The following is a 23,473-nucleotide window of genomic DNA, read 5'->3' as shown; positions in this document are numbered from 1 at the left end:
GGGCTCTGAAAGCATCATCAGGTGTTGTTTGTCACTTATGGCACCTCCCAGGACCCCTGCCTGCTGCCTTAGTTCATTGTGCAGAATTCAGCAAACATTAAGGGTTTTAAGTGAGAGGTAGGATTTCTTAGGTCCAAAGATGAGGGATCAGTTGAGATAAAGAGCAGAAGAATGAGTCTGACAGGTTTGGGTAACAGAGTAGTTCAGTCTGGCCTGAATGGTGGAGACAATACAGCAAGTAAAAGAGGAAAAGCATTTGAGGCCAAATTGTAGAGTGCCTTCAATGCCAGAACTTTTTTTGTACAGGTAATGGGAAGAGAGGATTAAAATGATGTTTTAGGATGATGAGGCCTCAAGATCTCCCATCGCCCATGTTCCTCTTACAATGTACCATTGATGATTTCCATTGAGAGGTTCTATGTTCCCTTGCCCTGAATCCCTTGCCCTGAGTCTGTGACTAAAATGGAAATGACAGTGTGTGACTTGAGGGTAGGTCATAAACGGTGATATAGTTCTGTCTTGTCCTCTTACAATGGTCGTTCTTAGAACCCAGGCACTATGCTGTGAGGAAGCAAAGACCATATGGAGAGGTGTTTGGTTGACAGCCCAGTTGAGGTCCCAGCATCACCTGCCACATATGTGAGTGAAGATTCCTCCACACAATTCTAGTCCTCTAGTGCTTGAGTCTGCACTGGGCATCAAGTGTCTCTCAGCCTTCAGGTCTTCCCAGCTGAGGCCCCAGCCATTGTGGAGTAGAAACAAGTTGTCTCAGGGCCTACCTGAATTCATGACTCTCAGAAACCATGAGATAATAAAATGTTTGAAGTTTTAAGCCACTAGGTTTTTGGTTAAATTGTCACACAGCAATATATGTAATCAGAATTTTTAATCTGCCTCTAATAAGGATGATTTAGGTTGGGGAGACTAAGGATAAGAAGACTAGAAAGTAAAGTTCTACGGTAGTCTAGAAAGGATAAAAGCCTGGACAGGAAAAGATACTTGTAAGAGCAAAGAGTCTTTCACAGACATATAGTATTGATTCCTAAGTGTAGAACTGGGTTTTCTCCTCATTGGTTGAAAAGACCAGAACCTGGCACTTGTAGAAGTATGTTCATTCTTGCAGTTCATTCAATAGACCTTTATTAAGGGTCTTCTGGGGGCCTGGCAGTGTTAATTCCTGAAGGTAATATGAAATAAATATTTTTCATTTTATGCCATTGTATTAGGGTTCTCCAGAGAAAACAGAACCACTAGGATTTATAGATAATATACAGCTGATTCTTGAACAATGAGGCGATTAGGAGCACCATCCTCCCCATGCAGTCAAAATTTCATGTATGACTTCTGACTCCCCAAAAAACCTGAGTACTAATAGCCTACTGTTGACTGGAAGCCTTACCAATAACACAATCTATTAAAACATTTTGTATATGTGTTATATACTGTATTCTCAAAGTAAGCTACAGAAAAAATGTTAAGAAATTCAAAAGGAAGAGAAAATACATTTACAGTATTTACTGAAAAAAATCTGTGTACAATGGACCTACACAGTTCAAACCTGTGTTGTTCAAGGGCCAACTATAGATATATAGGTATAAATAGATAAATAGGAGGGGACTTATTATGGGAATTGGTTCACGTGATTATAGAGGCTGAGAAGTCCCACAATATGATGTCTGCAAGCTAGAGAACCAGGAAAGCCATTGGTATAATTCAGTCTGTGTCCAAAGGCCTGAGAACCAGGGGGAGCTGATGGTGTAACTCAGTCTGAGGCCCAAGGCCTGAGAATCTGCAGGCCACTGGTGTAAGTCCTAGAGTCCAAAGGCCGAGAACCTGGAGTTCTAATGTTTGAGGGCAGAAGATGGATGTCCTAGCTTCAGAAGAGAGAGTGAATTCATCCTAACTCTGCCTTTTTGTTCTATCCAGGCTCTCAACAGACTGGATGATGCTTACCTACATTGGTGAGGGCAGATTTTCTTTCCTCAGTCCACTGATTCAAATGCCAGTCTCTCCCAGAAACACCCTCACAGACATATCCAGAAATAATGTTTTACCAGCTCTCTGAGTATCCCTTAGTTCAGTCAAACTGACACCTAAAATTAACCATCACAACCACTAAAGAGTTTATAAACTACATGGAACTGACGGATTGGAGTAAAATATCAATGCAAGACAGCATGTATTTAAATACTGAAATAGTAGTTGGCAGTCTTTACATTGGGAATTCAGTGAAGGAGAACTCATGTTAGCAGGAGCAATCAAGAGGGAATTCATATTTTCATCATATGATCAACTCTGGTCTTGGAGTGAAACCCAAGTTTTAGTCCATTTTTCTGGTCCCTATTTTCCTGAATGGTAAAGCTAGGTAAAACCCACAATCTCTTAAATTTGAGAAGCATACATGCTTTCATGTGAATGATTTCATTTGCTCCTCCTAACATGTATGTTTGTGTGTGTGTGTGTGGTGGGGTAGGAGAGGAGGGAAGAGGGAAAGGAGGTAGTATGGGACCCTTCCTCCCACTGTGGTTAAGAGCATGGTCTGCATCAGAAAGACCTGATTCAAACTCTGGCTGTCTTTCAGCAAATTAATTTAACTCTTTAATCCTATATTTCTTTATCAGAAAGTGGGGATGAATCATAACGGTACTTCCCTCTTAGGTTTGCTGTGAAGATTAAATGAGACAGTGTGTGTAAAATACTTAGTGCTCAATAAATGTTGGCTTTTTATTATATATTGTTAAAAACTTAATAAGGCAGGAAGGGCAGAGATTATGATCCCAATTTTCTGACCTAAAATCCTATGATTCTAAGAACTAACAGAGATCACTGACTGAATATGAGGGAGGCAAGAAAAAAGTTACTCCAATATTTTGAGTTTGGGTAACCTGGAATATGGTTCATTTATTCAGTAATTATTTATCCAGTCCATGTGTCAAGCATGGTGCTAAGCACTTGGCATTATTGTTTTATGAAATCTTCACAACCAACTATGAGATAGGTACTACTGTTACCCCAATTTTACAGATAATGACATTGAGGCACAGAGAAGTTAAAAATGAATGATGCAAGAAAATTCAGAGAAACACCTAGTTTGGGAAGTATAGATAGGTAGGTAGACAGATAGACGAACAGACAGTTAAAGAATCAATACCTATTCCTATATATAGAAAGAGATAGATATAGAATCAATGCCTACTCATATATACATATATGAATATATATATATAAAGAGATAACGAGAATGTCCAGTGTTCTAGACTTGACTCAGTGTAGAAAATGAGTAGTTAAAAGCACAAGAATAAGTAAATAGCCGTTTACTAAATCATACATATGAAATCAATGAAGAAAATACAGTGGTATAATTTAAGTATACAGTGAACTTCAGTTTACCCAATTTACTACATATTCATACAAAAAAACCAAATTATAGAGAATTTAAAAATATCTGCTTAAGGACGTTCCTGATATCAGTAGCTCTGGGGTTAGTGGCCTTGCCTGAACGTCTTTATTTTCAGTCCCAATGTGTTCTAGCATCTAACTCTGGAGTTCCAGTTTCAACTATCTTCTCAAACAAGTTAAAACAGTTTCTCTGAGAATGCATCTGTGTTTCCTCCTAAGGCATCTTAGTCTCTGCCTTCTCCAGCATACGTTAATTTTGCAAATTATTTTAAAAATCTTTCTGTGGGAAAGGCACTATATCAGGTGTGAGAAGAATGGACGGAGAGACAAAAACAAGTTTTACATGGTCTCTGCCCTCATACAGCTCTCAGGCTAGATGACTGCACAACCATAATCCATTATACAAAGTGATATGCCATGAAAAACACTGCAATGGGATTCTAGAGAAAGGAGGGATCAGAGAAAGTTTCATAGAATAGGTCTGTACATTATGTCCAGTTATTTAAAATATGTGAATATATCTACATATCTATATTTCTTTCAAAGTTTAAAAAAGTCATTGATCTTGGGGCTGGAATAGAGCGAGAGATTATCTGATTCAAGACATGCTTGCTCACATAGTACTTCCTTTTTTTTTGCTCTTCATGTAGTACTTTCCTAAGTTTAAAAAATGGTCATGAGATTGCTTGAAGACCTTAGAGGTTTTATGTGCTTTGTCATATTCAAATTAATCTATCAATTCATTTTTAATTATGCAGGAAAATCCTTCATAAAATTTGATTTGGTCCTGTTGGGTTTTTAATTATCCAAGTTAATGTGAACTTTTATCTAGTCACATGGAGATCCCAGATTCATAGGACTTGGCAGTGTCAAACCAGATTTCTTCTACAGCTTTCTGGCCCATGTCAAACATTTGCTGTAAGTGCTTCCACCCGGTTTTTGCAGTAATCATGAGATATTCTTTGTTCTCTGGGTGTAGCTGGCAAGAGTATGCAGCCATGACAAGTGACTGACAAAAACGACTGCATACTAGTAGAAACAAAGCACCCCTCTCCACAGCTGTCAGTGGAATTACACTTTCAAACCCTGCAAGGACGTGACCTCCTACGTGTATAGGATTCTTACTTTCAATCATCATGTACGTGATGGTGATTGCCACTTCAAACACATAGTAGCCATAGCTCATGTCATCAAAGTCTAAAATCCCAGACACTTGATAAACAGCATCTCCAGAGGCTGACTTGCTGGACTCTACTAAAATGTTATGGTCATTAAGATCTCCATGATTGATACCTGAAAGCAGAAAAATCAAGCCATGTGAAAACAGTTATTTAATATCCCAGTTCATTCTCTTTCCATTTCTCTTTCTTGGGTAAGGCTATTCAAACAATCTGATGACAGGTCAGAGATATAGGGCCAAATCCATTTTTCTTGAGAGAAAATAATTTCCTCTGAAAAAGATAAAAGCAGTTTGGGTAGTTGTTTTCGCTTTTGCTTCTTATCGATGCATGGCCAAAATATGGAGACTGCAGTCATTGCAAATACCTGATTTTGACTGCTAAAAGAGTAAAGTGACAAGGAGAACTGCTCAAAACCAGAAATGTTTAAAAAGAATATAAACATATGCATATTATTATAAGAAGCAAAGAGTGCTAGAATAGACCTGATATGCCTTTATTTTCATCTAGGATTTCCCAAAAATTTTTCTGATGATAGGGCAATTCTGAATTTCCCCGGTATTTTGATTACTAGAATAGACGGTGATGTTTTAAGTCAGTACACCTCAAAGTGGGGTCTGTAGCCAGTGCTGCTAATGTTAATAGTCTGTGTGAAATAACAAAAGAAATTGAGAATGCTTAGAAAATTTTATGGCAATTTGACATCCAAGACTATGGTTAGTGTCCTTGTCTCACTGAACAGAGTATAGATCAGTTTGAGTTTTGTTAAACTCACATGGTTAGTTGAATGTGGCATGAGCTGTGAACTAATCATGCACAGTAGGACCATGTGTCAGACTCTAATGGGATTAAAAATCCATTCCATTTTGAAATCTTTATTACTTACTGAGTAATATATATTATTAAAAATCTTTTGTAAATTGAAGATAAAATATCCTATTTTTTTTAAGCTTTATTGAGATATAATTCACATACCGTTCAATTCACCCATTTAAAATATACAATTCAATGTTTTTTAGTATATTCACAGGATTGTGCAATCATCACCACAATCTAACATTGGAACATTTCATCTCCCCAAAAAGAAATGCTGTACCCATTAGCAGTCAATCCTGTTGTTCTTAAAGTAGAAGATGTGGAAGTGCATTTTTGTTATGCTCTATTTCTGTTTGAGTATAGATAGAAATATTAGATTTCTTCTCCTTACTTTGTCTTTCATCATTGTTTCAATTTGTTTTATATTGTTAAGATCGGTTGTTCTACCATTATTGCTAAGGTCTCTTTTCAACAGCTTACCTTCAGAGTCTGACATTCCTAATCTTAATCACCTACCATCTAAAACACTTTATGTGAGAATATGGCTATCAGTATCTATAATATGGGATTCACACCTCAAATACAGATACATAGGTTTTCATTTTCATTTATTTCAAAATATCTTGTAATTTACCTTAGGACTTTTTTCTTTTCACCATGTATATTTAGAAATATAAATCCTTTCCCCAAAAAATATGATGAACTTTTTAGTTATCTTTTTATTGTTGATTTCTACTATAATTGCATTGTGGTCAGAGAACATCCTTTAGATCCGTGCTCCTCCAATAGGATTTTCTTCAATGAAGGAAATGTTCAGCTTGAGTTAGAACTACATCTTTGTTATTTTAGTCCACAATAATTTGAGTTATTTGTCACTGCAACAAAACCTAACTTAGTTGATTGATACACACAGTGTTGTATGGGTGCAGAGATAGATAAATAGACCAAAAGAATAAAATAGAGTCTTAATACATACTTGATTTACAACAGAGGTGGTGCTATAAAACAGAGGGGTGAAAAGGTGGTATTTTCAATAAATGGTGGTAGTAAAATTTAGAATGTTCAGCCATAAGAAAAATTCACATCATATATAAAAATAAATTCCAGATGGATTATAAACCTAATAGGAAAGGCAAAGACTATAAAATTTCAGGAAGGTAATACAGAAGAATATTTTCCTGACCACAAGGTAGGGAAAAATTTCTACACAGTATGTAAAACACTAACCATGAAGTAACAGACTGATAAATTTAAACAAATAAAATTAAACCAAATTAAATCAAAATACACCATGGAGTGAAAAGACAAGCGACAGAATGGGACAAAATATTTGTTAACATATAACTAATAAAGGACTCATGTCCAAAATATATTTAGAACTTCTACAAATCAAGGAGAAAAAAAATCCAATAGAAAAACAGGCAAAAGACTTGAATAGACACTTCACACAAGTATATCCAAATGGCTGATAAATAGAGAAACGTATTTTAAAACCACAGTGAGGGGCTGGTCCATGGCTCACTTGGGAGAGTGTGGTGCTGATAACACCAAGGCCACGGGTTCGGATCCCTATATAGGGATGGCTGGTTAGCTCACTCAGGAGAGCATGGTGCTGACAACACCAAGTCAAGGGTTAAGATCCCCTTAAAAGGTCATCTTTTTAAAAAATAATAATAATAATAATAAAACCACAATGAGAAACCATTACACACATATCAGATTAGCAAAGTTTAAAAAGTCTGACCATATCAAGGGTGTAGAGCAATGAAAATTTTCATACTCTGCAAGTAGTAGAAATTCACACAACCACTTTTGAAAACTGTTTAGCATCACCTAGTACAGCTGAATATAGACATGTCCTATGACCTAGCAATCCTACCCCTAGGTATATACCCACAGAACTAATGGGCATGTATACTGAGACTCAAGAATGTTCATAGCACCAGTGTTCTTAATACCCCCAAATAAGAAACAATCCAAATATCTTTTGAATGGACTAATGTGTGGTATATTAATGAATAAACACTCTATAGTAATAAAAGTTAAACTATAGCTACATGCAACAATGTGGAGAATCTTACAAAAGTAATATTGAGGGGGAAAAAAAGGGAAGACACAAGTGAGTATATACTTAGGGAGGCAGAGTGGGAGCAGTTAGGAGGCTCCAGAAATAATCCAGATGAGAAATGATGGTAGTTTGGGCCAGGTGATGGTAGTAAAGGTGGGGGGGAAAGTGGTTAGAGGCAGGATATCTTTTGAAGTTAGAATGGATAGAACTTGACCGGATGTGGGGATGTGAGAGAAAGAACTGAGTGAAGGCTAATGACTCCTAAGTTTTTGGCCAGATCTACCAGGTGAATGATGGGTACTACTGTAATGAGATGATAGAAGTCTGGGGGCAAAACAGGTTTGAGGGTAAAAAAATCAATTCTGTTTTTATGCTACAAGCTTACATTTGTTTTCACAAAGTAAGCAAACACAAAAGAGACACATATTGCCTATCCTAGGCCTTGCTAGAAATGCCCTGCAGATGCTCGCCCTTGACCAGTACTTAACGCTGGGTGAAACAGCTGCGTACATCTAGATGTGTACTCTAGAGAAACGCATGTCCAGGTACACAAGGAGATATGTACTGGAGCCTTCACTGAAGCATCATACTGTAGCAAGAAAACGGGAAGAAATCTAAAATTCCACTAACAAGAGAATGGACCAAAAAATTATGGCACATTCAAATAAACTATGGTATATTCATACTATGAAATGTTATGCAGCAGTTAAAACTTATTAAATAAACTAGAACTACATATATTAATATGGATCAATCTGAAACACATTGAATTTAAAAAGAAGGTTGCTGAATGATAATATACAGTGTGATATCATTGACACAAAGTATGAAAAATGGAAAGCACTACTATAAATCATTTATGAATCATATGTATATAATATGCAAATTTAGTAGGGAGGACAGAGGTAGAGTCACATAAAGTTAGAGGGGGCTTCAAATGTTGCAATTTTAAGGAAAGTAAAAATATTATTTTTAAAAAAGTAATAAGAGCAAATAAGGCAAGGTTTTAAGATTTGATAAAACTAAGTTGTACCTCCATACTTTTTGTTTGTTTGGTGGCTGGCCAGTATGGGCATCAGAACCCTTGATGTTGGTGTTGTAACACCACAGTTTTCTGATAGTATGAAATCTATTTAAACATCGAGAAAAATACTGATTTGACTGGGGGAATACTCACATTCTCGAAAAAGACTTAATTTGGTCATCACTTCCTCCTTGAACAGCTTAATGACCTGCTCAACAATCTCTTGATTTCTATCCTGGTCCAAGGCATACAGGTATTTCTCCAGAAGAGGAACATTTTTCAGATTCCAGATGAAGTTCTCCCGATGAAGACAACTTAACTTTGGGTGATGGAATTTCTAAATCAAAATAAAGAAACTCTTAGCCTCTTGATAGTCAGAGCAACCACTACTGAGAGATGCGAGATGCACTGTGTGCTAGAAGGCTACCCGCCCCCAAGTGGCCTGGGAAAGGCCGAGGGAGAGCACTGGCATTCTCTCATAGTAGGAATATACCGTAATTTATTTGAATGTGCCATAATTTTTTGGTCTATTCTCTTGTGAATGGAATTTGAGGGTCATTGGCCTGCCCCACTTAGATTAGTTCACAAAAAAATAAGACCTTCATATCTGCACAGGATCTCAGAGTTTGGGGAGCACATTCCCATCTCACAGGATACTCCTAATTGTATGAAGATAGGTATTATAACCCACAGCTAATAGAAGAATTGGAGGCAGCTCTAAAGAACTCTGTTCTCTCTTCATGACCTGACCCCGGATCCTCCTTGCCTCTCTGAATTCATCTTCTACTACTTTTTCTCACTCTGCTCCAAACGCAACTGGCCTCCCTGCTGTTCAGGAACATGCCAGGCATGTTCCCACCTCCTCCTGGGATGTGCCCTTCCCCAGATATCCACACGGTTAGTGCCCTCGTTTCCACCAGGTCTTTACTCAAAAAACACCTTCTGTATGAGAACTTCCTGACTGCTGCATCTAAAACTTCAACCTTTTCTTCAACATTTTGTATCCCTCTTCTCTGCTTATTTTTTCTTCTTAGCACTTATTGCTATCTAACATTTGCCATAATTCACTTACTTTTTTTGCTATCTCACTAGAATGTAAGCTCCATGAGGGGCTGGAGCTTTGGCTTTTGCCTATTTCATTCCCTGCTGTGTCCCCATGCCTAGAATAGAGCCTGGTACATTGAAGGCACTGGTCAAGCAACATTTGCTGAATAAACAGATGTTCTTAGAATACAAAATCCTGGATCCCACTTCTTGGTATATACCTGAAGGAATGGAAATCATCATGTTGAAGGATACCTGCACTCCCATTTTCATCACAGCTCTGTTTACGATAGCCAAGATATGGAACCAACCTAAATGTTCATCGATGGATGACTGGAAAAGGAAAATGTGGTATATATACACAATGGAATACTACTCAGCCATAAAAAAATGATGAAATTTTGCCATTCACAGGTATATGGATGAGCTTCAAGGAAATTATGTTAAGTAAAATAAGCCAGGCACAGAAAGAGAAATGTCCTCACTCATAAATGGGAGCTAAGAAAGAGAGAAAGAGAAAGAGAGAGAGAGAGAGAGAGAAGGGAAAAGAAAGATAGATGACAATAAAACAATGAACTTTCAGAAGGAAAGAACAAACCTTTAGTTGCTAGAGGTGGGAAAGGGGGAGCAGGAAGGAGGTTAGGAAGTAATTGCGGAAAGAACACAAAGAATAATAATGATTTATAATGATGACCATGCTAATAATGTTGATTTGATTGTCACATGCTATATACAAATACTGATCGTCAACTCTGAACCCCATAAATACATATTATCAAAAATAAATACATTTTGGGGCCGGCCTGTGGCTCACTTGGGAGAGTGCGGTGCTGATAACACCAAGGCCACGGGTTCAGATCCCATATAGGGATGGCCGGTTTGCTCACTGGGTGAGCATGGTGCTGACAACACCAAGTCAAGGGTTAAGATCCCCTTACCGGTCATCTTTAAATAAATAAATAAATAAATAAATAAATACATTTTTTAGGGGAAAAATAATAATAATAAAAATTAAAATTTTAAAAAAGAAGAATAAAAAATGCTGGAATTGGAAGGGGCTTTAGACTTTGACCACTCTATCTGAAGTTCTAAATGATTATGACCATCGTTGCACAAATGGGGAAACAGAGGTTCAGAGAGGGATAATGACTTGCTACCATGGAGCTGAGGGAAGACCTAGGTCTTACACACAGTTCAGACCACCTTCACAGCGTGAGTGCTAGAAGGTGCCTTGGTGGTCAACCAATGAAGTAGATTTCAAATTTTTTGACCATAACTTGCAGTAAGAAATATATTTTACGTCTCAACCCAGTATACAGGCAGACACACACATAAAGGAAAAAAGTCTCAGTAAACAATACTTAGACCATTATATGTGATGTATTCTGCTGTTTTGTATTTTATTCTGTTTCTTTTAAAAAGTTCCTCTAACTTGATTTCAACACCCACTATCATGACCTGGAGTTTGAAAACCTTCCCCTGATGCTTCTGTTATCACTACCATATCCTTACTAAATGGTCAGGTAGCCTCTGTCTGAATACTTCCCATGGGAGGTACTTTTTACCTTTACTGAGATGGCTGTGTTCTTTCTTTTGCTGAGCTAAAATCTGCCTCTGCAAGTGTCCATGCCACTGGGTCCAACTGTGACCCCTAGGGCCATCTGGAACAGGATTAGTCTTTCTCCCACATGACTGTCCTCCAGATTTTTTTTTTTTTTTTTTTTTTTTCCGTGACCGGCACTCAGCCAGTGAGTGCACCGGTCATTCCTATATAGGATCCGAACCCGCGGCGGGAGCATTGCTGCGCTCCCAGCACAGCACTCTACCGAGTGCGCCACGGGCTCGGCCCCTGTCCTCCAGATTTTTGAAGACAGCACTCCTCCTGCATTGGCTGTTCTCTTCTGCAGTGAAACCTTTCAAGTTCCTTCAACTATTCTTCAGGTGACATGGTTTTAAATCTCTCTTCCATCTGGTATGTTAAATGCCATTGAGGACCACAAAAATACTCTGTATGTAGCACTGAAAACACTGCAAGAAGCTGTTACCTTTGGGGAGGGGGACTGTGACTAGATGAAGATGATCATGAGAGAAAAAATTTTCATTTTACATCTTTCAGTACTGTTTGAAATTTTTTACTTTTATTTTTAAGGAAAGTAAAACATCACACTCTTGTTGGGTATCCAATAGAGCAACTTCTCAAGCTCTCGTGTAAAGTAGTGGGAAGAATCCTGGAGTTGAGTCAGACAGATACGGGTTTCAACTGGCTCTACCACTTATAAGCAGGCCGCTTAACATCTCAGATCTTAGTTTCCTTAAGAGTAAAATCAAGATATTAATAACAACCTTACAGTCATTTGTGCATTAACTACGACATGAAATAAAGACCTCCTACATACAGGCACTCAATATTTGTTGAATATGAATGCTGTATCTGACTGCCTGACTTCTCTGGCCTATCCTTTTGGCTCCTTGGTACACCAACCTGAATTCTTGATACTTTAATCAGTATTCTTTGTTAGTCTATCTCAGCCCACCTCTTGTTAGTTTCCTCCTCTTTACCCCTCACCCTAGCTCCCATTACCCAAGCACTTTGCTTCCTCTAGTACAAAGCTCTGATCACAATTATATTCATAAGCCTGCCCTATATTTTCTCCTTTCTCATAGTTAAAGGACTCTCCTAAGATTGACCTCCAGCCTATCTGTGGACCAAGCACTAACCAAATTCCAGTACAGACTTGTTGGTCCCTTCACTTTGTGAATGTCTCAGTTTTGCTTCTACAATCCCCAGAGCTCCTGTCTCCTCTGGATCCCCCAGGCCTGCCCAGCTGCTGGAAGTTTCAATGGTCCAGCCATTCCCCTAGAAGAGTAGTCACGGCCTCTGCCACATCTACAGGACTAAAGTACTACACTACTTTCACAAATAAAATACTATTATCTTTCACAGACTCAGTGGTTCCTAGTACTTACAGAAAAACTAAGAACTGGGCTGGCCCATGGCTCACGCGGGAGAGTGCAGTGCTGATAACACCAAGGCCACGGGTTCGGATCCTATATAAGGATGGACGGTTAGCTCACTGGGTGAGCATGGTACTGACAATACCAAGTCAAGGGTTAAGATCCCCTTACCGGTCATCTTTTTTTTAAAAAAAAAAAAAAGAGAGAGAGAAACTAAGAACTTACTCCCTACAAAGGCATGGGGTGCAGTCAAGGGAGGGGATGAGGAATGGGAATGAAGCATGCCAAAATGCACTGCAGTACCAGGTGAAGAATCCTTTTCTTCATTTCACCAAGTCAAGAATTCTTTTCTCAGTGATCCTGGAGAGATGGAAAATAAACAAGGTGAGTTTGCCTGAACTTACTGCCTTGAGAGGAGACACAGTACAGAGAGGGGCGACCCAGGCGTAGCCCAGTGTACTCTCTGAGTTGAGAAGGTAGAGCTGAAAGTCCAGGGAGAACAAGGCAGCTGGAGTTTGCAGGACAAATTGCCAGAGATCACAGGGCTGCAGAGAGAGAGAACTCCAGAGATCTGCAGCGTGTCCTCCTTCAGAATCTAGCAGACTGATGTATGATCCAGAATATGAGGAATGAATATGAGGAAACTACTCAAAGCTGGGTAAAGAACCACCTGAAAGGATTAGAGGGAATAGTACTTGGCACAACACAGGGCCAAGAATAGTATCTGTTCCTAACAACCAGACTGGAAAACCTCACAGGTTAAAGGACATTGGGTAGAGAACTCAGGTCTTGTGTTAGTAATGAGGAATAATATAGTCCCTAAATTAAATCTAGCCCTCATCCTACCTACCAAGTTTTAAAGATAAGAACCAAAAGGATCAAACTGCTTCCGTGGAACTTAACTGCATCCACTCAAGGGAGCTCAGTGAACACCAAGCATAAGAAACATGAAGAAAACTATTCAAAGGCACATCATAATCAAACTGCTCAAAACTAGAGATAAAGAGAAAATCTTAAAAGCAGCCACACACACACACACACGCACGCACACACGCACGCACGCACGCACGCACGCACGCACGCACGCGCGCGCGACATTTTGTTCAAAAGAACAATCTGACAGCAGATTTCTTGTTGGAAATAATGCAAGCAAGAAGGAAGTGGAGCAATGTCTTTAAAGTACTAAAAGACAAAGACTGTCAACTTAGAAGTTTATATCTAATGAAAACATCTTTCAAAAATAAAACTGAAACAAAGACTCTTCAGACATACAAACACTGAAAAAAATAATCACCAGCAGATTCATACTATAAGAAATGTTAAAGAAAGTCCTTCAGGTGGAAAGAAATAACACTTGATAGAAATCTGGATCTACAAAAAGAATGAAGAGCACCGGAAAAGTTAACTACATGGGCAAATATATCATTCTTTTCTTATTATTTAAATTCTTTTAAAAGATAACTGAAAGTTTAAACAAAAATACTAAGAATGTATTGTGGTGCTCATAAAATAAATATAAGTAAAATGTATGGCAAAATAGAATAAAGACCAGAAAGGAACAGAAATATACTATTTTAAGGTTCATATACTTACTACATATGAAGTAGTATATAAAACTTGAAGGTAGACTGTGATAAGTTAAAGATGTACAAGAGGTCTTGAAAAAATTCATGGAAAGATTTGTATTATCTTTTAATTCCATTTTTCCACAAACTTTTTGAGAGGCACCCTCATATTATATAAAACCTAACATAACCACTAAAACAACAAAGAGTTAAACCAATGAAGGAGATTAAATGAAACAACAAAAAATTCTCAAACCAAAAAAGTCAGAAAAAATGCAAATTAGAAAACGAAGAACAGATGGGATAAATAGAAAAAAAAACTAGCGAGATGACAGGCTTAAACCTAATCATATTAATAATAACATTAAATGTTCATGGTCTAAACATCCCAACTAAAGGGCATAGATTGTCCAACTGAACAAAAAAGACCCAAATACATGCTTCCTACAAGAAACATACTTCAAATATAAAGACTGCAATATAAAGCAGCAAAGAATTTTTCTACTCATTCCCAGGAGACTATAAATGTCACATTTCTGGGGTCGAGAGAATTAAAAATCTCCTAAATGTTACTGTAGAAATGTACACAGTCCTGTCCCATCTCTCACTTAACTCCTGTTAAGGCCGTACCTTACTCCTCTCTCTAAAGCTCCAGCCAGATATAGAAGAAACTAGACAAAAGCAGGGAGTGGAAGCAGGCAGGCTGATTCCAGCAGGAGCATAATGTGAGTGAGTAGGAGCTTAGCTGCTTCCCTGCAGGCAAGAAGCCTTAGCTTCCATAGATCTCAACACGTCCTGGACCCTATCTCTGATCTCCTCCCCCTCCATCCCCTGTCCCAATCTTTTCAGTTCCTTGCTCCAAGCTATAAAGTTTCCCCATGATTGATACCAAGGAGTGCCCTGCCTACTTTAAAACAGGTTTGTCGGGGGGGGGGGGGGGGGGGGGGGGGGGGGGGGGGGACACGACAAGCAAACAGAAAGGACATTGTTTGGTGGGAGGGGGGAGAGGGAAGAGGGAGGGAGGTTTCAGTAATGGGCTACAGTAATCAACCACATTGTATATCAACAAAATAAAATTTAAAAATAAATAAATAAAACAGGTTTGTGTCCCAGCAGGCACAGATTAGAATCCATGTCTTGCTCAACCCTTCCCTCTCCCATAAGCTTAACATTAAATCTATCACCAAATCTGGATGGCTCTGTCTCCTGTGTATATTTTGAACCTTTTCTTGGTTCAACCCTTAATCAGCTTTCACCTGACTACTGCATTAGCTTCCTAGATGTACCCTTGCATCCAGTCTGGCTTTCTGCCAATCTAGCCACCATATTGGCAGATATGATATAAATTACAGTAATATACATTAGAAATCTTTGCCTGCTGAAAAACCTTCCAAAGTCCCCTATTGCCTATAAGACAAAATTTAAACTCCTCAATATCATATATGCTAATGTATTTTATAATCTGACTCCCCTCTATGTTTTCAATTTTACCCTCTGCCTGTCTCAACTATAATCCCTATACTCCAACCACAATTAATTATTCAAAAGTTCTGAAACACTGATATTGTACTACAATGATTTTTTTACATGCTCTTTCCTTTAGCTGGAATACCCTTTCTCCTTTTCTCTACCTGACTGATGGATTCCTAACTTTTAAGAACCAGATCAGATGTTACTTTTATTTATTTATTTATTTGTCTTTTTTTGTGACCGGTAAGGGGATCGCAACCCTTGGCTTGGTGTCGTCTGCACCGCGCTCAGCCAGTGAGCGCACTGGCCATCCCTATATAGGATCCAAACCTGCGGCGGGAGGGCCACTGCGCACCCAAGCGCCGCACTCTCCCGAGTGCACCACGGGGCTGGCCCAGATGTTACTTTTTTTTAAATGAAACCCCCCATGTACAAGAGTTCTTCAAAAAGTTCATGGAAAGATTGGTATTATCTTTTAAGTCTATTTTTCCACAAACGTTTTGAAGTACCCTCATGTGTGTTTGACACTGCTAGACACACAGGATAAAAGATGAATATATAAAGACACAGATACTGTTCATAAGAAGCTCACTGCTTCTTACAAGGTATATGTAACAGGAAGCACAGAAATGCAACAAATAATACCATATGTGGTAGACTGTTACCCTGATGGGCCGCTATGAACTATGCCTCATGATATGCATGCCCTTGTGTAGCTATTCCCAGTTGACTTTGGGACTAGACAGGTCACTTGCTTTGGCCAATGGGACATTAGCTAGCATTATCAAGCAGCAGCCTGATAAACATTTGTATATTGGGGTTTGCCCTCTTGGAAATCTCTCTTGGGAGCAAGCAGCCATGCTGTAAGGATGTTCAGGGCATCCTGGAGGACAAGACACCACATGAGGAGAAGAGGCCAAATGGAGAAGGACTGAAGCACCCCAGTTGAGCTCCTAGTGGAATCTAGTCAACATCATGTAGAGAAGAGCTGCCTGGTCAACCTACAGAATCATGAGAAATAAATTACTGTGTTAAGTCAGTAAGTTTTGGGATGGTTTTTTACATACCAATAGATAACTGGAACACAGTACAATAAGTACAATGATAGAAGGATGGACAAGGCTCAGAAGTGGCAAAGAGAAGGAAATGATCATCTTGGTGCAATGTGGGAAGAGAAACCGTCAGGGAAGATTTCACAGAGTGGTGATGCGGGAGCTGTGTGTTGAAGGATAAGTAGAAGTTTAATGAAGCAGAGGAAAAGGAATTACTGGTTGAGATAACGGCACATGCAAAGGCACAGATACATGAACCAGATGGCACGTTCAGGGAACTACAAGAAATTTTATATTGCTGGTGAGAAATATTAAAGGGGAGACATGGACCATGAGACTGGGAAGGGAGGCAGGGACAAGGCCATGCAGGGACCTTGTCCTTTATCTTGACAGCAGTGAGAAGCCACTGAAAAGTTTTAACTAAGGAACTAACATGGTCAGACTTGTAATTTTAAAAAGTCACTCTTGACTGGTATAAAGAATAAATTGGAGGAGAAAAAAACTACATGCAAGGGGTTATCGTGGTAATTCAGGGAAGCTAGGAGAGTTGAGGCTGGAATGGAGAAGAGATAGAACACAGCGACATTTGAGAGGCTGAATTGACAGGATTTAGTGAGTAACAAGATATGTTTTACTCATAAAAACTGTTTTACTCATACAAAGTGTAATTACTTTTTAAAGTGTTTACCTTTTCCCCCCGGAACATACTCTAGGACAGGATCTGTGTCTTATTGTTCTCAGAAGTCTTATCTTTCTCCTAGTGCCTGGCACATAAAAGGTACTTAGTGAATGTTTGTGGAATAAGTAGAGATGTTTTATGGGTGGGTCTGAAAAATACTTGTCATACATGATATTGTTTCTTTAGGACAAAAACATCCTTAACAAAAGTCATTTTGATCCATCTGCAACTTAGCTATTGCTTCATATGGAGCTCCAGCTGATTACACCTTACCTGGCTGAAAACTTCAGGTTTCACTTTGTGAAAACAGACTTCATTGAGCAGTATAAAGAATATCATGACTTTCTAAAAAGGTAATCTTGCCAATATATCAGTAAGGTACCAACCTGGGCAGAAGGTAGTGTTATTGTCATGAACCTCACTCCCCTCATAACATACCTTAGGAAGCACCATACATGTGAAAAAGAGAATCTGATCCTGAGTTTATTTAAAAAATAAAATAAACAAACAAACAAGAACTCCTTATAAACAAAATAAAACCCCAAATCTTACCTCCAGTGTCTTATCCAATTGGGCAGCTAGCCTTCCAATTTCATATAATAGCTGGGGGCTGATAGGACTCTCAGCTATGGGTCTTCCTGGGAGGTAAGTCAGCAGCCTCACCAAGTAGCTTTTGATTTCAGAGCCACTATCTAGATGGATGGAATGATATATCCTGTCAATTGTTCTTAAAAAACAACTAGAAGCAATTCTGCCTTTGCAATTATTATTGAAAAGAATAGAAATTAAAGAACAGTAGAAAAAAATGCATGCTAACTTAGAAGAACCTTGGCAGGAGTCTACGAGGCAGGACTGAGTGGATGATGCAAGCAGGTGGAAAAGACAAACCTTAAGAATACTGGAACTGAGGGCTGGCCCGTGGCTCACTTGGGAGAGTGTGTGGCTCACTTGGGAGAGTGTGGTGCTGATAACACCAAGGCCACGGGTTCAGATCCCTATATAGGGATTGCTGGTTAGCTCACTTGGGAGAATGTGGTGCTGACAACACCAAGTCAAGGGTTAAGATCTCCTTACTGGTCATCTTTAAAAAAAAAAAAAAGAATATTGGAACTGGCCATTTACATACCAATGAAATTATAGCCCCAATTCTGCTGGCCTTAGCTCTAAACAGAAATTACCTACTCTGGTAAATGAAGGCCTAAAACACACACTCTTTCACGAATTTACAAATTGAGGAAAGTGAGGTATAAAGAAATGACTAGTAGAATCACAGACTTCTTCAGGGCAAATTGAGATACAACCTGTGTTTGCAAAACATGAAAATAACTACTCCTCAGGGACCACAATGGGCCTCAGTTGTTTGGAGCAATGGAGCAATGCAAATTAAGAAAAAATGGATGAACAATTAAGAGAGAAAAAGACAGTTGAGATTTTAAATCTTTAAAAAATTACAAGAAATCTACTTGAGGCTATTTCTTAGAGAACTGAATTAGGTACATCTTAGCATTTTAGCATTCAGAGGTGAAAGGGGCCAAGCCTCACAGATGGGGACTCATAGCCTTAGGAATTTAAGTGGTGTGCCCAGGGTCACATATACAGTAATGACCAACTGGGACCTAAAATTTCTGACTTCCGGTCTTGTGTTCTTTCTACTGTACCACAGCACCAGAATACACAGCTGGTCTGATGAATAAAAATATTTAACTATGTTTCTGGTTTAAAAAAACCAAAAAATGTTCCCCTGATTTTCACAAGTTCTCTTAGTTATTACCCATCAGTTATACCCATTTGCCAGGTTTTTTTTTTGTTGGTGTTGTTGTTGTTTGCTGGCCGGTACAGAGATTGAATCTCCTGGACATTGGTGTTATCAGCACCATCATGCTCTAATCAGCTGAACTAACCAGCTAGCCCCATGAGGGTCTTTCTAAGCAGAAAAGTTGCACCAGATTCAGCTCCAACCACTACCAAATCAGAGGCCCAATCTCCATTTGATGATGCTGTGGCTTCTCCCAATCACTGAAAAAATAACCACATCTATACTTGGAATTATGAATCTGTTAATATTTCTACTTGTAGCCAAAATGCAGTAATGTACATAGACAGGCGAAAGACTGGTGAGTTGGTTATCTCTTACCTATGGATATTATAGAGGCTGTGCTGTCTCCTTTAGTACGACACACAGAGGCTGTTGGAAATCCAGCCGCGTTCAAAAACATGATGATGTGATTCTGCACTTCAATCAGGTCTGGATTTTTGCTAGACTCAGTGTTGTTTATTTTGAGGACATATTCAGTTGGGCCATCTGTACTGTCTCTGGATCTTGAAATACATACATGAAAGTTTTGGTCATCATAACTAGGAAGTGGCTGGATCTTGGAAACTTTTAGCCCAAATACCGATTCCACTAATGCAGAGACTTGTATGTCACTGAAACTGGGTTTGGCAAGAGCCTGTGACTGCCGATCATCTCCACTTGACATTATGTCTAGGAGGAGAAAAACAACAAACCAGAAGGGGGACATATAATAAATATACTTATTTAAGTAATTTAAGACCAATAATGTTTCTCTTTATTGATTCTGTTATATACAGTCCAGTTACAGTAAGAACTCAGCTCTCCAGACTCCTAGCCATGATTATGTCCTTTTGACTATATTACCATCTGTCTTGGATTAAGAAATAAATTTGAATACAATGATCTATTTTGGTCAGTTTTATTAAATTATAAGGATCACCATTTAGCTTATACATACTTCCAAAAACTGTGCACTGATGTGCAAAGTATTATGTGCAACACTGTGGGAGAGGAGGTAGGATGGCTCTGTAACATCTGAAGTTAACTTAGTCAGATATCCCAGACAAGAAAAAAATCTTAAAATGACTAAAAACAACAAATTATAAGGCAATAAGTTATAAATTGAGAGGATACTAAACAAAATCCTGAATTAAGTATAAACCTGAATTGAATGAATCAACACCAAAGGACTGAGTTTACCTTAAATTGTAAAGTATATGTTTTCTATTGCTAAGAGGAATAGGGACTTGAAGTAAAAATTAAGGTCAGGTACAAAAAATAAAATTACATTTGAGTTTGTGACCTATGCAATTACTATCTGCCAAAACTATGATAGCAGTTGAGAGGGGAGAGAAATGACTACAGCCTAAGGAAAGATATTCTTGAGAAGATGGATTTGAATTAAGTTTTTGAGAGATTTGGATAGATAGGGTGGGGGAGGCTGCTTTCTCTCACTTGATAATTCCACCCTCTGCTACACATACCTGGCATATTTCCTGAGCATCAAGTGTACTTCAAAACGTTTGTGGAAAAATGGAATTAAAAGATAATACAAATCTTTTGTGAACTTTCTGAAGTACCCTCTATGAAAGGCAATGTAGGACTTTTGAACATCTGTCAGGAACCAAATATTTAAGGTCCTTACAATCTCATCGCATTCTTTTCCCAAAACAGTTTTATTCCAATCCTTCCCTCATACTAAGTAAGCTGTACAAAACTGGTAACATCTTGTGGGTGAGTTGCATTTTAGGGTACAATTTAGATTGCTGTTCAAGGGATGAAGTGTTATATAAAAATTTCACAAACAATTTGCTTTTGATAGAAATTAGAACACCTGTTGCTTCTGATAGGGAGGAGGCATGAGGAAACTTTCTGAGATGAAAAGGTTCTGTATCTTGATTAGGTTTTAAAATGACCAAAACAAGTTATAAGGCAGTATACAATAAACTGACAGGATGCCAAACAAAAGGTTAGATGGGTGTATACATTTGTCAAAACTTAGCTTAAAACGTAAAGTGAAGATCTGTGAATCTCACTGTGTAAATTTTACCTTTAAAGAAAAAAAAGTTAGTCCTTCTGAGAGATTGGCCAGGATGGGGTCTGGTGGTGGGATCTTAGGACTTTCTCAGAGCTCCCAAAATCAGGCCATATGCCTGTTAATTTCTAATCACTTTGGCTGTATCACAGCAAAAGCCCAACTTACTCCAGTGAGGGGAGGGGATAAAATTCAGGAAGGTACACTAGGGCTCTTCTATAGGATCTCCACCTGCCTCAGTCCCGGGGCTACAGCCTGCCAACTCACGTGATAATAAGGGTATAAACCTCAGATGCTACCCACTCCCCCATGCCACCCTCCACGGCCTTCCCTGATCCTCCCACCCAAAGTGATTTCAACCAGCCTCTAGACTTGCATAGCTCCTTGGTGCTGCTCATCGGTTCCCACCACCTGTTATAGTTACTGCATTCTTGACAATCACTTTTTTTTTGGTGGTGGCTGATGGGTAGGGGTATCAGAACCCTTGACCTTGGTGTTACAAAGCACCATGATCTTTCAAGGACAATCACTTTTTATGTTTACTTTCAGCTGTTGGATTTTGTTCACTGAATATATTGTGACAAAGCCTGAATGGGATTTCAACAATCTCGACACCTGAAACTTGTGGGAATGAATGCCTCCATCCTGTCACACTTATTTAGGCTTAAGACTTTACAAAGAATTTTAACATTCTTTCTGGAGATATGTAAACTGCTCTAAGGCCAGTATTCAGAATGTAATAAAAACAGAAGCATTAACTCTAAGATGAAATCCAGGAGTAATTTTTCAACTCCCAGGGTTAAATATGTCAGAATAATCCTGAATTTGATGTGAATTATAAATTCTTCAAGTTGGAGGAAACTTAGAGGCAACTGGTGAAGGTCAATCTCCCTTTCAGTCCAGAAAATGTTCCTTTACAGCTATTTTCTATAGCAGCGTAAAGCAATGTTGGCAGCTCTGGCTATAAAAAGACAGCCCGATATAATAAAAAGTTGCTGTGTTGGGAGAAATAAAACTTATTTTAGTCCCAGCTCTGCTACCTAACCTCAGAAACTTTGGACGAGTTGTGTAGCCTCTAAAACAGAGTTGGACTAGATCATCCCTAAAAGTTCTTTCTAGCTATAATATTCTATGCTTCTAAAGTTCTTTCTTTTTAAGCCCAAATTTGCCTTTTTTCTTTGTATGCAAGGATTCCAAATATTGGAACTAATGGCACAGAAATGTTTTTATCAGCGGTGTCTGTCTTAACCAAATGTCTCCTGCATGTGGAGGGAAGGTGAGAGGAGGGGAATTCAAATCCTATATATAGGTTGTTGGTCTATATATCCCAACAGTATTTTAGCTCCTAAAGAATCCCCCAGGAAGGAAGTTTTCCAACCCCAGAATTTCTGCCAGAATTTCACAGCCTTTGTCCTACAACCAGGAGGGCTGGACCTTAAACTCTGCAGAGAAACAGGAGTCATTCTTAATTCTTTCCTCTCCCTCACTCCCAAAGTGTTACAAAGTCTAGTAAATTCTACCTTTGCGCGTCTTCCAAATCTACCTTTCTTCTCCTGCAGTCCCTTCCGCTGTGTTCTTCCAAGGTTGGAGAGCAGGGACTGTACCCAGTAAACCTCTGTACTCCCAGCACTTAGCCCAGTGCCTTGTTTAATATTAACTAATGAATAATTATTTATTCATTATAATAACTGCCTTCCCTCCACAGGATCACGGTTCACCCTCAAGGGGATCGGGAAACAGTAAGGCGGGGAATCTAGAATCTGTAGTTTTTGAAAGATAATAAAGTACTTCCAGGTGCTCTAAGGGTCTTCCTGCTGAGTAAAAGACAGAGAGTGGTGGGCGAGCGGACTGCAGAGGGGTTGCTGAACCCAGAGGCAGGAAAACAAGGGAGCAGGAAGGCACGCAAGTCGTTATATTAGTGAGGTCCAGTGGAACCTTACAAGTTGCTCCCACAGGACACACGGCCCCGAGTGCCAGACGCCGCACCTTCCCTCTGCCGGTGTCTCCACGCAGGTCTCGGGAGGGGTGGACCCGAGGCTTCTCGGGTGCCACGATTTCATTCCGGCGTCTCAGCTCAGCCCTTTTGGGTTGCAAGTGAGGTCCAGAGAGGAGGGTGACTTGCCCATCACTCACGCAGCGAGTGTGAGGTGGAGCCGGGGCTGGAGGAGCCCGAGACACAGGACTCCTGGCTCTAGACTCGCGGCGAGCCTCCCCGCTCTCGGGGTCGTCCCCCCAACCCCGCCGGAGATCCGGACTTGCCTCTGCTTCTCCCCCCTCCGCTCACCCGCAACGACCCGAGGTCCCGAAGAGGGCCCCGCTCTCCAGCAGCCGGGAACTGCGGCCGGGTCCTGCTCTCGCCTCGGCCCGCCCCTCCTCGTAGCCGCGCCGCCCGG

The 23,473-nt window shown here is 39.4% G+C and overlaps 1 protein-coding gene across 3 annotated transcripts; it reads right to left on the bottom strand.

Annotated features, from left to right (window-relative positions):
• Nucleotides 1–2,758: 2,758 nt before the first annotated feature.
• Nucleotides 2,759–23,473, bottom strand: HYKK (hydroxylysine kinase). Of its 3 annotated transcripts, none has more exons than XM_063090178.1 (5): nucleotides 23,365–23,473; nucleotides 19,385–19,735; nucleotides 17,803–17,942; nucleotides 8,639–8,822; nucleotides 2,759–4,692 (listed from the first exon to the last, which is right to left on the bottom strand). In XM_063090178.1, the coding sequence occupies exons 2-5, from the start codon at nucleotides 19,728–19,730 to the stop codon at nucleotides 4,232–4,234; spliced, it is 1,131 nt and encodes a 376-aa protein (XP_062946248.1). In that variant the 5' UTR covers nucleotides 19,731–19,735; nucleotides 23,365–23,473; the 3' UTR covers nucleotides 2,759–4,231. The 3 variants fall into 3 exon arrangements, with proteins under 3 accessions (XP_062946248.1, XP_062946249.1, XP_062946250.1); XM_063090179.1 differs by lacking the exon at nucleotides 23,365–23,473 and adding an exon at nucleotides 23,067–23,312; XM_063090180.1 differs by lacking the exon at nucleotides 23,365–23,473 and adding an exon at nucleotides 22,601–22,628.

This window comes from Cynocephalus volans, chromosome 3, assembly GCF_027409185.1.
Source record: "Cynocephalus volans isolate mCynVol1 chromosome 3, mCynVol1.pri, whole genome shotgun sequence".
Classification (NCBI taxonomy): Eukaryota; Metazoa; Chordata; class Mammalia; order Dermoptera; family Cynocephalidae; genus Cynocephalus; species Cynocephalus volans.
This window is presented reverse-complemented; position numbering and strand designations above follow the sequence as displayed.